This window comes from Neltuma alba, unplaced genomic scaffold (genome assembly GCF_004799145.2).
Source record: "Neltuma alba isolate B1F8T4 unplaced genomic scaffold, ASM479914v2 tig00010348_pilon, whole genome shotgun sequence".
Lineage (NCBI taxonomy): Eukaryota > Viridiplantae > Streptophyta > Magnoliopsida > Fabales > Fabaceae > Neltuma > Neltuma alba.
Genome location: NW_021635258.1, coordinates 173,010 through 188,206, shown reverse-complemented (window position 1 = coordinate 188,206; position 15,197 = coordinate 173,010). Strand labels below are relative to the sequence as shown.

Genomic DNA, 15,197 nt, shown 5'->3' with positions numbered 1-15,197 from the left:
CGACAAAACTTATATGTAGTTCATTAAGCATTTATTTGCTATGCTTCTTAATTAATTAGTAGCATTATGACTCATGAACATGTTCTTAAGACAATATATCGTTTACTCAACACACAGGTCATTCCTCTTATGTCATCGCTTTAATATATCACTTAATGCACACATACACGCACATCAATTCCCTGTGGTAATATTTCGAGAATCATTTTTGTTTCGCTCTTCTTCTTTTTCTGTCATGTATTTCAATTTTGAAAACTTGACAAACAGGTGAAAGGAAAGGTTTTCTCAACTGGGAGCAGCGATATGCTATAATTTTGGGAATAGCAAGGGGCTTGACTTATCTCCATGAGCAATTTCAAGTCTGCATCATACACAGAGATATAAAAACTAACAACATTTTGTTAGACGATGATTTACAACCTAGAATTGCTGATTTTGGATTGGCAAGACTTTTACCTGAGGACAAATCTCATCTCAGCACAAAATTTGTGGGAACATTGTAAGTTAAAATAAATTCTTTTCCTATAATTTCCTTAGCTTTCCATTATATTACATTAGGTTGTCTATCATTTTTGATAAAATCTATGCTTAAGAAATAACAACACTTCAAGTGCACCTACAAATGCTAACTTTTCCAATTTTCTCCTCATAACATGCACTTGCAAAAAGAATATTCATAGGTATGTCAAAATGATCCAATATTTGCATTGCACACCTCTATTTGAGATTTGTTTGCATAATATTTATTTGCTCCTAAATACTACGTATTTTTTAGGGGATACATAGCACCAGAATATGCAATTCATGGTCAATTATCAGAGAAGACTGATATTTACAGTTATGGTATTGTACTTCTTGAAATCATTTCGGGTCAGAAAAGCAAAGCATTTAAGGATCATGGTGACGCTGAAGATGAATTCCTTCTAACAAAGGTGAGAAATGTGCCATAATTATCTAAAAAGAGTTATTTTGAAAAGATTTAGATGTAGGACTTTTTTAACAACTCAGCTTAACCTTTTGAAAAAAGTTCCTCTTTTGTGTGAAGAACTCTACTAATAAATGTTTCTAATTAAAAATTAATAGCTGAAATTTTTCTTTGTCTTTTCCACTTGTTTTATTCCATCTCGTCTAAATCCCACTTGTTAGGTTTGGAAACTATATGAGAGCGGCATGCACTTAGAGTTGGTAGATAAAGCCCTGGACCTTAATGACTCCGAAGCACAAAAAGCAAAGAAAGTCATAGAGATTGGTTTGCTTTGCACCCAAGCGTTTGCTGATTTAAGGCCAACAATGTCTGAAGTAATTGACTTGCTCCAAAACAATGGCTTATCGCATATGAGACCCTCTATGCCTATCTTAATTGTAACCAGTTAGGGTCAATGGAAGACACCTTTTTACCTTTACTCTGTCCTCTCCATCATCAAATATTGTTGTGCTCACTTGTGTACTACCAGAAAGATTGTTGGAATGTATTTAAAATAAAGAGATATATTTTTTAAATTTATATGAAAAATTGTAAGGGGGATTAGAATGCTAAAAGTCACCAAATAAAATCATGTTTCTTTAATTTTTAAAGACATCTTATGATAGGTCACAAGTAGAACATAAAATATTTTAGGGGCAAAGGGAAGGGACAATGCATAATACTATATGTAAGCAAATATAGTTCCAATTAATTTGATTAGTTATACTTTATCATGTGCATATATAATTATACATTGAAAAAATAATGGTTTGCTTTTGTCATTTTATCATGTTAATAAAACAAGCACTACTGGCTTGACTGGGCCCGCCCCCGGGGGATATTCGTTTTATTTTATACGATGGATACATGTATGATATCAATGATAAAACTGTGTTTTGGTCTAAAATCTAGGCCTGCATATATTTTTTATTTCCCTTATTCAATATTTTCCCCACATTTATCCACATTAATTTCATTATTTTTCTTACTTTTTTTATTTCATTATTTAGGAGTAGAGGTTGTGACACTCTTGGTTTTTAATCAAGGATTTAGGGGTCATCAAGCTCGAATTTAATATGATCTTGAGGTATATTAAAAGTTTTTTGAGGTTGGTAAGGTATAAGGGTAAGTTAAAGGTTGTTTTGAAGTAGCTTTAGGGCTTTCTATATTCTCTGCTATAGTGAACGTCATTAAAATAAAGCCCTTAATTTATCGCTATGGGTTACTCTAAAAATAAATAAATTAATGTAACATAGTACACGATCTGAGTTGTATTCATTTTAGGGAGTCTCTAAAATTTTTTGAGTAATTAAGTATGCAAAATAACCTAAATATGTAGAATAACCATAATAAACTAAGACATATATATGGACTAAGTAAGTTGGAAGGCCCAATTAAATTTTAGTTATAGGGAGTTGAAGTCTGCTACTAAAAATTTCAATGCAGAGAATAAATTTCGAGAGGGAGGATTTGGTGTTGTATATAAGGTAACTATATATTTTGATTTTCAGTATTTTGATCTATAGGCTGTTGGAAATTAATTTATTTTAATTTTTTTGAATTATTCATCTGAGTACCCATTATTCCTGCTATCCCATTTTCTCGTTATTGATTATTTTTTGCATGATTTTTGCTGCCCACACCCATGCATTTAGGATTAATTAGATTCCATTGTCCCATTTTGTGAGTCATGGCTAATTTTTAAAAGGTGGGGTTATTATTTTTATTATTTATATATCATGTAATTAACCTATTTAAAGGTGTAACACATCATTCAATTAACCAATAAACTTATTTTTTAATTAATCAAACCACACAAATACTGAGGGACTTCGTCCCAAACTATACAAGATGTCAATACTCTTTGCCATAGGGGTCTCACTTCAATACAAATTATAATTACAAGTACTAATATAAAAAGTAGCCTCAAATAAGAAATTAATGAAAACCAATTTTTTTTTCAAGAATTTGTCCCTAGTGTTATGGTAATTAAATATAATATAGCATAATGTACTCAACGAGTACATTAGAGCCTTTAAGGCACACTCATTTAGTGCCTTCTCTTGATCCCTATGAGACTATTCACATGAAAATTGTTAAATAAATGGAGCGAGCACTAATGTCTCAGTAACTCAGAGTTTAACCATGGACGTACAAACCATCACACACAAATAATCATTAACTAGCTTATGTACAATTATTGAAATAATTTAAATAATCAACAACAAACAATGTCACTAAAGTTCATGATAAGCATATACATATCATGTCTACATGCAATAGATGCTTCCTCCCTTATGGCTCCATCTAACTTTATTCTGTTGATTGGAACTATAGGCTTATTTGTAGGTTGGCCCACACAGTGGACCAACCAAAGCTACTACAGTACTTAGGATGTACCCGGCCAAAGGTGCAAAGCGCAAGTTTAGACTATGGCTCCCCTCCTTAAAGAACTAAACTAGGAGGTGTCATTGTCCCATGTTCCCCCTCTACAAATCTAGCCAAGCAAGTATTAAGGAAGGGGACCCTAAAAAGACCGACCATTGTGCACATAGTGAAGCCAAACCACGTGGTTACTATATATCATATTGATAAGTATCATAAACTGCTTAGCTCAACCACCAATGCATGTCATGCATAAGCAACAATTCTAGTACATACAAGCATGTTGAAAAAAATAAATTAGCATATATTTTAAAAAATATAATTCTAACATAAGAATGCTTAACAAAAGGATCCAAATAACGCATAAAATAATATAATCATACCCTTTTATCTTTTCATAGCCTCGACAATTTACTTGCACTTAAGTAGATAGAGTTATATATATATTTATATATATATATATAAATTGATATACATTTAATCATAACACACCCACAAGGCTTGCACACATATAAAAATAAAAATAAAACCCAAGTTACCTGTTCTCCTTTAACTCACATGCAGTCAAGCATCAAATCTCAATAATGTGACCTCTCAATGACTATCTACAAGAATCACACATATACAAAATGTTAATTCATAACTCATACTATTAAAAATCTATCCTAAGAGTACCTTAAGGTTACTCTAAAACTACCTTAGAGCCTTAGAAGCTGCTCTAAGGAACCCAAATTAAATATCATTAAATTCTCCTAACTAAGATTTGACGAATATTAATCTTTTTAGTTTAAATCTACACCATGTGTGTGTAATATCCATGAGTAGGAAATATATGTTAAGGTCATATGTTCCTTAATTCTAGAGAATAAAATAAAACGATGTTCATGTAAAATACAACCTTAAATAATTACTATTTACAATAAGTTATAATTGAGGGTAAAGGACAAAGAGTCTCTACATATTTCTGTGAACTATCAACCTTAAGAAGAAATAAAATACGAAAACTTGGAAATACACACACACATATATATTCATTTGAGAACAATCCCCTATATATAATATATGAAATAATTGATTGTCAAAAGTCACTATACCTGCAACAGGAAAACTCTAACTTGTGTGATCTTAATGGAGGCAACAATCCAACATGACAATATTAAATGAAGGAAGAAAATAAAAAGTAGAGGAAAGGAAAAATTGGTAGAAAAAGATGGATGGATTGTGGCTAATATCACACAGATATATGGGATTGATGGAAACAAAGGTAAGGCTTGTGAAAATCATGAGAGGATACAAAAGAAAGCATGAGGAAGAAGGGGCGACCATGAGATTGGAGAGGAGTGGGAACACATTAGGTGCAAGTGTAGGTTTTTGTTCCTCAGGTTAATAAATATACATAAATATTTAAATTACATTTTATTAAATTTATATAATTAAATTTTTAAATTTAATTGTTTTGAGATTTATCCAATCTGATTAGATATAGATAATATGTTAATAACTCCTTATCAAATCTCAATTTTTTTTTTCATTTGAAAGTTTTATAATTATCATTTACTCCACATAATATTATTTAATTCATGACTAATTACTAATTAATATACACTCACATGGACATATCAAAGCATTTATTCCAATAATGATTTCTTTTTATTAGACTAATGTATAAAACTAATTTTATAACATATCATCTTTCTCGTAAATTATAATATATCCTTCTTGTATTCTAGATTATCATTAAATCTCTAAGCCCTCAAAAATTAGGATGTTATGTAACATACAAATATATATATAAATAATTATTAAATTAAATAAAATAATGATTTGTTGTTAAGTTATTAAAAAAAACAAGACAACTTTCCACCGAAATCAGTGGAAAGTTGGGGGCAATTAACTAAGAGAAGAATTTTGGGAGGTGTATTAAATGAAAGAGGAATTTAGGGGAGGAGTAGTAAATGATGGAAGAAAAAGAAAGGGGGAAGGTACGGATGGAAGTGGAAAATGGGAGATGGGTAGCGGAAAATTAAATGTGGGGGTATTATATATATCATCATTCTGGTTATTTCTTTTAAGCCAGAGCAAGAGAGAGTGGGAGAGAAAGAGAGACCAAGAGGAAGAAAGGAAAATTAAGAGAGAGTGGAAGTACATGCTATCTGAAAGATAAGGAAAGATTTGAAAATCATTTAAGTACACAAATATACTTTTTTTTTTATCAAATTTTCTTTATAAATAATTCTTATATATTTATAGCTCTATATCATTAGTATCATTATAATGTTTAGAGAAAATTTTACTATTTGGGTATAGAGTAAATATGGAGATTTGATAATGTATGACTGTAGAAATTTAAATATACTTATTAAAGAATTTTAATTAGTTTATATTTACTCAATGACTGTTTTGAGAATTTTAAATTAAGATTTTAGTTGAAAAATTAAATTTAAGTTAAATAATTTATTTGAGTTATTTAATATATTATTGAGGTTTTAATCGGTTTAAATATTAAAAAAGTTAAAGATATATTTCTAAAATCATTTTTGAAGGCTTGAAAAATTGTAAATTGAGAATTTTGTGAAATTAGATAAAGTTACAGTTTGTTTATAATTCAAAGAAGTTGTTTGGTTTGAGAAATTTTTTTAAAGGAGACTATAATAAATAATTGAGAATTTTAATATAAAATATTTATATTTTGGGTAATAAAAATATATTTACTTAAGTTGTTAAATTTAAATAGCCTTATATGTAAATTATATTTTTCAAAATAGTATTATATCTATTACAAATGGCTAGATTTGGGAGAGTTAATATATTTATGTAATTTTGGTTTAGAGGGTAGTCTTAGAATTTTAGAATAGTTTTGGAGTAGTTCTGGAGTAGTTCTGAGCTTATATTAATAAATATTTATGTGCAATTTTGTAGACTCTTGAGAATTTTGGAGTAATCTTTGTGAATATTTGTAAGCTAGAGTATCAGGTAATTCTAAAAAAATTTCTTGTACATGTGAATTATATATGATTATATTATGGATTTACTAATTTTTATATTACTGAAATATAACATTATGACTTTTCAAATAAATGTTTTGATATGTTACTTGATTTTGTTAAGATTTATTGCTATTAATTATGATCAGTATTTAAATATATTGATATCTATGGAGTTAGCATGAGTTGCTGTTAAATAGTACAGAAATTTTATTATTATCTTATTTTTAACAATATACTTGAGGACGTATTTATAATGTAATATTATTTACATATGACATATGCATTGTTGAGCTAAGGATAGAATGAGATTTGTATGGATATAAATTACCACGTGGCATGCCATCACTCAGTGCACAGTAGATGGCACTTGTCAAGGCCCCTTCTTCCATGTTTTCCTTTGGCCAGGAATTCAATAGAGCTGTGGGACATATGACACCTCTTTATTTTATTTGCAAAGGAGGGGAGCCATAGTCTAAGCTTGAGCTCTATATCTTTGGCTGGATATATCTCTAGTATCGGTGAGCTTGGAATAATTTAGTAAAATGGATTAGTTCCTATCGGACTATGTGTTAGTCTATGGCTCCAGTCAGCAGTATAAGGGTGGAAGGTGATATAAGAGAGACAACATATTGCATTATTTTTGATATATTGGAAAAATGATATTGGTATATTGTTGAATAAAAAATGAAATTAAGTTGAATGTATCAAATCCATGATTTTTATATATACATATATGCACACATATAAATAGATTTTTGGTTCATCATATATGGTTTGCTTGTATAAGTTAGAATTTCAGTAGTTACTGAGATGTTTGATCTCACCCCCTATATTAACAATTTGCAGACGAAGGATCTAGTAGGAATCAAGGGAAGGCACCAATGGAGTGAGTTGTGAAGGCTTTTGTGCTCCTCAAGCATATGCCGTGTTATATTTTTATTTGCCATGACTATAAGAATTTAATAATTTATTTTGTTAAGTTATATTAGAAATGTTTTGAAATTATGATTTATTTGAAGTGTTAGAAATATGTATGGACTTTTAAATAAAATATTTTATCACGTATATTGATATAATTATGTGAGGTGTTACATGTTACACCCATTCAGTTAATGAAAATTATCAGTTCATTCTCCTGTTTGTCTCTCTACTTTATTATTTTATATTCATCACTAGTATCAGAGCCTGGTTTTGAGACCGTAATATTTTTTCATCTAATTAGTTTTTTGTTTGCTATAGCAACATGTCTTCTGCAAATTCTTATTTTGTGCAGCCATCTATTCCTCACTTTGATGGTCATTATGATTATTTGAGCTTGCTAATGGAGAACTTCTTAGGATCCAAAGAATATTGGCAAGTTTTAGAGAACGATGTAGCAACACCAACGAATGCACAACTCAGAAATTGAGGCATTGAAGCTAAAGGATTTAAAGGCAAAGAACTATTTGTTTCAAGCAATTAATCATCCCATCCTGAAAACTATTCTCTACAAAGATACTTTCGAGGATATATGGGATTCCATGAAGAGAAAATACTAGGACACTACCAAAGTGAAGCGTGCCTAGCTTCAAGTCTTGAGAAGAGATTTTGAAACTCTACAGATGAAGGATGGTGAATCTATCATTAGTTATTGTGGCAGGACTTTGGAGATATGTAGCAAAATGCGTTTATATGGCAAAAAAATACAAGATGTTTTTATTGTTGAAAAAAATATTGTGCTTATTAACTTCCAAATTTAATTATGTCATTTGCTCTATTGAAGATTCGAAAGATATAGGTGCACTCTTACTTATTAATTATAGAGCTCCTTGTTAGTTCATGAGCAGAAAATAAACCGCAATTCAACATTAGAGCCACAAGTTTTAAAAGCTTCCACCACTACTCATTCCTCAAACTATAGAGGAAGGGGTAGAGGTAGAGGTCAAGGTTGAGGTAGAGCAAGAGGTCATAGTAGAGAAAGAGGAGACCGAGGCCATAAAGATGACAAAGCGGAGGAGGATGAATTTCAAGGCAAACGTGAAGGACGAGATCAGCAATTTTATAAATCTAAGGTAGAGTGCTTTAGATGTCATAAACTTGGCCATTATTGTTTTGAGTGTTATGCTAGGCTGCTTAATAAGGAAAAAGGAAAGAAGTCAAATTTTGGAGAACAGAAGGTTGAAGATACCTTATTGATGGCATACCAAGTTACCGAGACACCTCATTTAGATATTTGGTAAGTGGACACTGGTTGCAGCAACCACATGTGTGGAAGAAAATCTTTATTTTCTTCTTTAGATGAAGGATTCAATTCCACTGTAAGTTTTGGTGATTGTTCTACTATTAAGGTGTTGGGAAAAGGCAACATTAAAATAAAAACTAAAAATGGTTTTGTTGAAATGATTGAACCCAATTCTTCATTGTCTTTCATATCATTTTAAGGGTTTTCATCATAGTTAGTAGCTCTTTTACTGTTTATTGTGCTTAATTTATATTAAAGTGCCTTACCTTAAATTAGTGCATAATAGGGGCAAAATTGTCATAATTGGAGATTAATTATTATTAATTGATTTCTAGGATAATTGATGCTACATTATGTATGATTTTCCATGTAGGTACTTTGAGAGAAATTTGGGCAAATTTAGAAATCACACTTTAGTCCCAACATTAAAGGTAGTAAAAGACCGAATTAATCGCAAAAAAGGGCCCCAAAATTCAAGAAATTACACTAGAGGCCCTGAGTAAATGAAGCTTTGCGTTTTGGCTAAAAAGTACCATCCGCCGTAGCAGATTTGTCTGAATTGTAGAAGTCGCGATTTCAGCATTCTAATTCGGATCCCTAAGCTTCAACCCGACCCAAAACCACCTCTAGTAGCCAGTATAGCTGAGTTTCAACCTAGGGAAGCCTCATTCGGTCTCTCCTCGCCTTTCTTTGGTTGAATCATCCTCTCATCTCCTCCTTCCACCAATTCTTCATTACATTCCATCATCTTTCCCTTTAATCCATCAATAACCTCTTCTTCCATGGAGATTGAACTGTTGCTGCTGGTTGGAGCAATGCTTGGAGTTATGGAGGGCTAGGGGTTCTTCAACTCTTGAAGATGGTTGATTGGCATAAGTTCCAAGAGCTTTAAAGGGGAGTTAGCTCCATCCATAGTTCTAGTTGTTTATTTATGAATTTCTAGGTTTTAGGATTTGTAAATTGGGGCTGAACTATTTTAATTATGGTTGTAATCAATTCTGGATGATTATCTTGTGTATTGGATTAGTTAATGTTGAATTTGAGCTTCAATATATGTGGTTACATATATGTTTCTATGCAACTCTTTTGATACTCTCTTTCTTGCATGGTATTGTTTGATTGTTGAGTTAATCTGGGCTTGCATTAAACCAAGTGCATTAATTAATCTTAATACACACACTAAGTGAGCTTAATAGGATCTTATAAGATGGGTGGCCATTGATTAAGATCCTAGACTTGAAGGTTTCTTTAAGGTTTTTCCTTTAGAAAACTTGGTGATTTTTACTCCCCAAAATCATTTTGAACTATGATTGCTAAAGGTCCATTTTCAAAAGGTTTTATCAATTGTTTCAATACTTGTTTCCCATCCATTCCATCGTAATTTTTCAAAAATCCAAAAATATATTTACATTGCATTTTATCTCAATTAATAGTATTAATGAAAAGCCCCAACTTTACTCTAGTCAATTTGCATTTTCATGGCATTTAGTTAACTTAGGATCAATAGTTAAGGCTCCAACAAGTGAAACGACCCGAGGTTGTGCCTATAGTACAATCCTTTGTTTTAATTTTGAATTTGACCCTAAGGTGTAAGTAAGACAGGTCACATTTCATAAAACCATCTCTGATGTTTATTATGTTTCTGATATGAAAAGTAATTTGTTGAGTGGTGGTCAATTGCAAGAAAAAAGTTATACTATTACTTTTCAGAACAGGACTTGTGAGATATATGATCCTTCATGAGGTGCTATTGCTGTTATTCCAATGACTTCAAACAGGTTTTTCCCTGGAAAGATAATGAGTGTTCATTCTTGCTTGTTGGCTAATGAGAAAGATGTTTCATGGCTTTGGCATTACCGTTACAGCCACTTGAACTTTGGTGGATCGAAAACTCTTCATCAAAAAAATATGGTCACTGGTCTTCCTCAAATTTTTGCTCCTTCCCAAGTTTGTGAAGAGTATGTTGTTGGCAAACAACCATGTTCCCAATTTCCTCGAGGAAAGTCATGGAGAGCAAAAGAAGTCTTGGAGCTAATTTCATTCTGACATCTATGGGCCAATAACACCAACTTCCAATGGTGGCAAAAAAAATATTTTATCACATTTATTGATGATTTTACTAGAAAAACTTGGGTTTATTTTTTGTAGGAGAAAAATAAAGCTTTTAATATATTTAAAAGCTTTAAAGCTCAAATTGAAAAGGAAGCAGGAAAGATGATTAAAACTCTTCGTATATATCATGGTGGAGAATATTGCTCAAAAGAATTTGCAAATTTTTATGAGCAAATTAGTATTCGAAGAGAGCTTACAGCTATTTATACATCACAACAAAATGGAGTATCGAAGAGGAAGAATAGAGCCATCCTCAACATGGTGAGAAGCTTGCTAGCAAAGGGAAAAGTTCCAAAGAATTTCTGGCCAGGAGCAGTGAATTGGAGTATTTATGTATTGAATAGATGCCCTACCTTTTCTGTTCAAAACATGACTCCACAAGAGGCTTGGAGTAGACGAGAGTGTAATAACCTGAAACTTTTATTATAAATTAAGTAATAATTGTATAAATTGTTGTAGCTTGAGTACAACAAAGAGGTGGGAGATGGCTGGCAGCAAATGGTGCTAAAACATTAAAGGTCCCAGGTTCGAATCCTCCAATTGTTTAGGGAAAATCTTTTTCTCCTATTTTATAAAAGATCCTCAAATATTAAAAAAAAAACTAAAACTAAAGTGGCATCAGATAAGTAATGCCATCATTCTTTTTGTTCAGCGAGAAAGGGAGTAGATTTAGGAGAAGCTTCGCGACTTAAAGCTGAAAACCCCAGCCACTCTTCACCTCCATTCAACTCCATCGTCGTCGACGTTCGCTACTGCCGTCTTCCCCTTCATTTAAGGTTCTTTTCTTTCCTACTTCTCTCTCTTTTCTTCCTTTCCCCATTCAACACTAATATCTGTTTCTTCCTCCTTCATATTTCAGCTCGTTGCTCTCTTTCTCTTCCTCCTTAAGCTATTTTCGTGGCTAAAATACAAGGAGGAGTTGTAAAATTTTTTGGCGCCTCCAGTATCTCTTCATTTCCATTTTCTTTCTGTTGCTGTCAAGAGTTATGCCTGTTTAAGGAAAAATAATTCTGTTATGCTAAGGTGCACGATTAAAGGCATTTTGAGCCATATTTCTTCTTCCCTCTCGGTTACATGTAGTTAATTTCAGAAAGGAGAATTCTTGGGCCTGTTTAGAAAAGGTAGGAGGGACCCTATATGTTGAAAGGTAATTTACAATCTTGATCGGAGGAATCATTTGAGGCTTGTGATTGGGTGGTGCTGTTTATTTTAATTCGTATGATGAGTGTTAATGGGGAAAAAAATGTTTGAGGAATTTTCTTAGATTGGTTAAATGTTAGTCCTGCGAACCAATTTTGAATGCCTTTAAGATGCTCGGTAAAATGCCTCCATGAGCAAAAGATTGTTGATAGGTGTTGTTATGATATCCTGACGGAGGAGAATAAAATAAATATTATTTGGATTAATTAGGATACAATCATTGGTCTTCACGAAGTGTTTGAAGGAGGTAAGAGCTAGTTGTCTTTGTACTTAGAGAAATTGAATTTGATAGTACGGGTTGTGCTATTGATTATGTAGAGTTATAAGTTATATGAAATGTTCCTAGCTTACTTGCTAATCCGTAGATGTTTCTAATGTTCTTGGTTGGGTTGTTAAGGCTGGTTGAGGTTGTTGATGAATGATTTAAAAGTATGAGTATAAGTTAGATCATTAATAATAATAATTAAAAAAAAACATTAATTCTAAGGTGATAAGCATTTAAAATGTTGATCCTAAGTATGAATGTGATGCCAATAAATTTATAAATGAGAAAGTCTGTGATTTATATAAGTGGAGCTTTGACGTTTTGATTTTGGGTTATTAGGGGATTGAGGAGTGAACTTATCTCAAGGTTTTATAAATCAAAACCAGTTAAAGGTGGGAGCACAATAGGTGAGTGGATAGCATCCCATTATTATAAATATTACGAGTAAGCTTTTATTGCTATTGACTCAATTAAACTTTCAGTTTTTCTTTATTTTTTTTCATTTTATCAAAGTGATCATATTCAAAATCTTGTCAACTTTGTTTTACTTATTAAATGTCTTAACATGTTACTTTATTCTTTTAATTAATAGTTATATTTGGAATTTGAATAGAAGTTTTGAAATTGTTACTTGAAAATTTGTATCCTGGGGATCATCTGTTACAAAATTTTCTTTAAAAGATTTTATTATTAGAAATAATATATATGTCCATATATTTATATGTCAGCGAATGATCCCATGCATGCTTGTACATATTTTGAAAGGACTGAATACAGAACGCTGGTTACTAGCAGCAGTACTGTTAGTCCTTGGCGCGCCATGGTAAATTTGAGCTCGCTTGATTATTTCGTGGGCATAGTTCCCGCGCTTGTTTTGTGGCTTCGGCTACGCTTGTTTCGTGGCTTCGGCTACGCTTGATTGGTTACTTGCCTCTCACAAACTGTGTGTCCAAGCTAGTATTCGTGGCTTCAAGCCGCGCTTGTTGTTTCGTTCTGTTGATGTCCTACGTGTGATATAATGTTTTATATTTTCTGTATTACAAGTTGTTTTATTATGAAAATCGTTTTTATTGAATTATTGCGTTTAATCACATATTTGACATTTTTAATTTATGGTCGTACATTGTATAAATTTTAAATACTTTGCCATATTAATACTCAAATTTAAAGTTTTTATTTATTTATTAATTTCTTTTAGTAATGCATTTAAATTTGATAAATGGGATGTTATTCACCAGTAGATTGTTTTTGGCCTCAGATAGCACTCCAAACCCTGTATTGCCAGCTGAGCCGTGAAGAGCCTTATTGAAGATCCAGATCATGTAAATTTATTTTGAGCAATTGCTAGCTAATGTAACCACAAGAGTACATGTATGTCTTTATTTTATTAGTTTGATGCTCCACGTAATCTTGGGTTAGGTCCTAGTCTTTTGGGCTATTTTGGAATGTAATTATATACATTGGTGCTAGGGAGCAGACCTCTAAAATGTACGGGCCGCTATAAAATTGTTGGGGAAGTTTGATTTATAGTGGAGATTCTTAGGAAAAAAAAATTTCTACGAGTAGCTTTATATTTTGGATTATAATAGCTATGTGCTAGCAGATGAAGGTTTTATTCGATGAGATTCTTCTGTTTATAATTACCTTAAAAACGTTAGTTATACAATTATTTACATATGTTTAGGCTTGCGAGCGTGAGATCTCTCATACTTCTGCCCTAGGCACTTAATAAAAATTTGGGGTGTGATAGAGAGCCAGCTATTGACCACTTTAGAATTTTTGGTTGCCTTGCCTATGCTCATGTTCCAGATGAGAAAAGAAAGAAGCTCGATGATAAAAGTGAAAAATGTGTTTTTGTGGGTGTAAGTGAACAATCTAAAGCTTATAAATTATTTAATTCGCTAATCAGCAAGACTGTGATTGGCAGGGATATTATTTTTGATGAAGATAGTACCTGGAATTGGAATAGGCAACAGCCTTCTGTAATTAATTGTGATGATGAAATTGAAGACAAAAAAGAGCAAGTGCCACACCTAGAAAATACCACTATTGCTACTCTTGAACATTCTCCAAATAGTGCAGAAGCACTAACCACTATAATAGTGGAAGAATCTTGTGCTAGTTGAGCTCAAAAGAGACCATCTTGGAAGGTGGATTATGTATGTAGAGATGACTTATCTTATGATGATTCAATAGCTTACCTTGCTTTGTTTGCATATTGTGATCCCCTCACATTTGAAGAAGCTAATAAAGATTAAAAAAAAAAAAAGTGGCAAATTGCCATGGATAAGGAGATCAAATCTATAGAGAAAAATAATACATGGGAATTGATAGAGCTCCCGAAGGGGTAGAAATCCATTGGAGTCAAATGGATTTACAAAACAAACCTAAACAAAAATGATGGGGTTGACAAATACAAAGCACGCCTTGTTGTAAAAGGCTATAGGCATGAATTTGGCATTGACTATGTTGATCAGCCACTTGGATATATGAAGAAAGGGAGTGAAGAAAAGGTATAATAATTGAAAAAGGCTTTGGATGACCTAAAACAAGCATCACGAGCTTGGTATAGTTGTATAAATGCCTATTTTTCTAAAGAAGGCTTTCAAAAATGCCCTTATGAACATGCTCTCTTCACAAAATTTGCAAAAGATGGAAAAATTCTTATTGTGTCTCTTTATGCTGATGATTTAATTTATACTAGAAATGATATAGGCATGATTGATGCTTTAAGGAGAACAAAATTTGGGCATAATGCATTATTTTCTTGGCATTAAAGCTATGCAATCACCAAGTGGGATTTTTATTTCTATGTTCTTGAGATGTTGGACAGGTTCAGAATGAGGGATTGCAATCCTGTTCATACTCCAGCAGAATGTGGCTTAAAGTTGGTGAAAGATGATGGAGGAAAGAAAGTTAATGCTCCTTTCTTCATGCATGGTGTTAGTCTTATAAGTCGTTATATGGAAAATCCAACTGAGAATCATCTGTTATCTGCAAAAATGATTTTTCATTATTTGAAAGGTACCATTGATTTTGGTATTTTTTATATTAAGGCTAACC

General features: G+C 32.1%; 1 protein-coding gene and 1 long non-coding RNA gene across 2 annotated transcripts in view; both read left to right on the top strand.

Annotated features, from left to right (window-relative positions):
* LOC114755913 (putative receptor-like protein kinase At4g00960) overlaps nucleotides 1-1,374 on the top strand; it is a 43,100-nt gene extending 41,726 nt beyond the window's left edge. The window contains exons 4-6 of the mRNA XM_028944809.1: nucleotides 268-499; nucleotides 776-932; nucleotides 1,147-1,374. Of these exons, the coding sequence (XP_028800642.1) occupies nucleotides 268-499; nucleotides 776-932; nucleotides 1,147-1,374 (617 nt within the window). The remainder of the gene's footprint in view (nucleotides 1-267; nucleotides 500-775; nucleotides 933-1,146) is intronic.
* Nucleotides 1,375-11,710: 10,336 nt separating this feature from the next.
* On the top strand, nucleotides 11,711-13,754 carry LOC114755924 (uncharacterized). The gene is made up of 3 exons (XR_003741373.1): nucleotides 11,711-11,816; nucleotides 12,474-12,541; nucleotides 13,393-13,754. It is a non-coding gene; the product is annotated as an uncharacterized LOC114755924 (long non-coding RNA).
* Nucleotides 13,755-15,197: the final 1,443 nt, after the last annotated feature.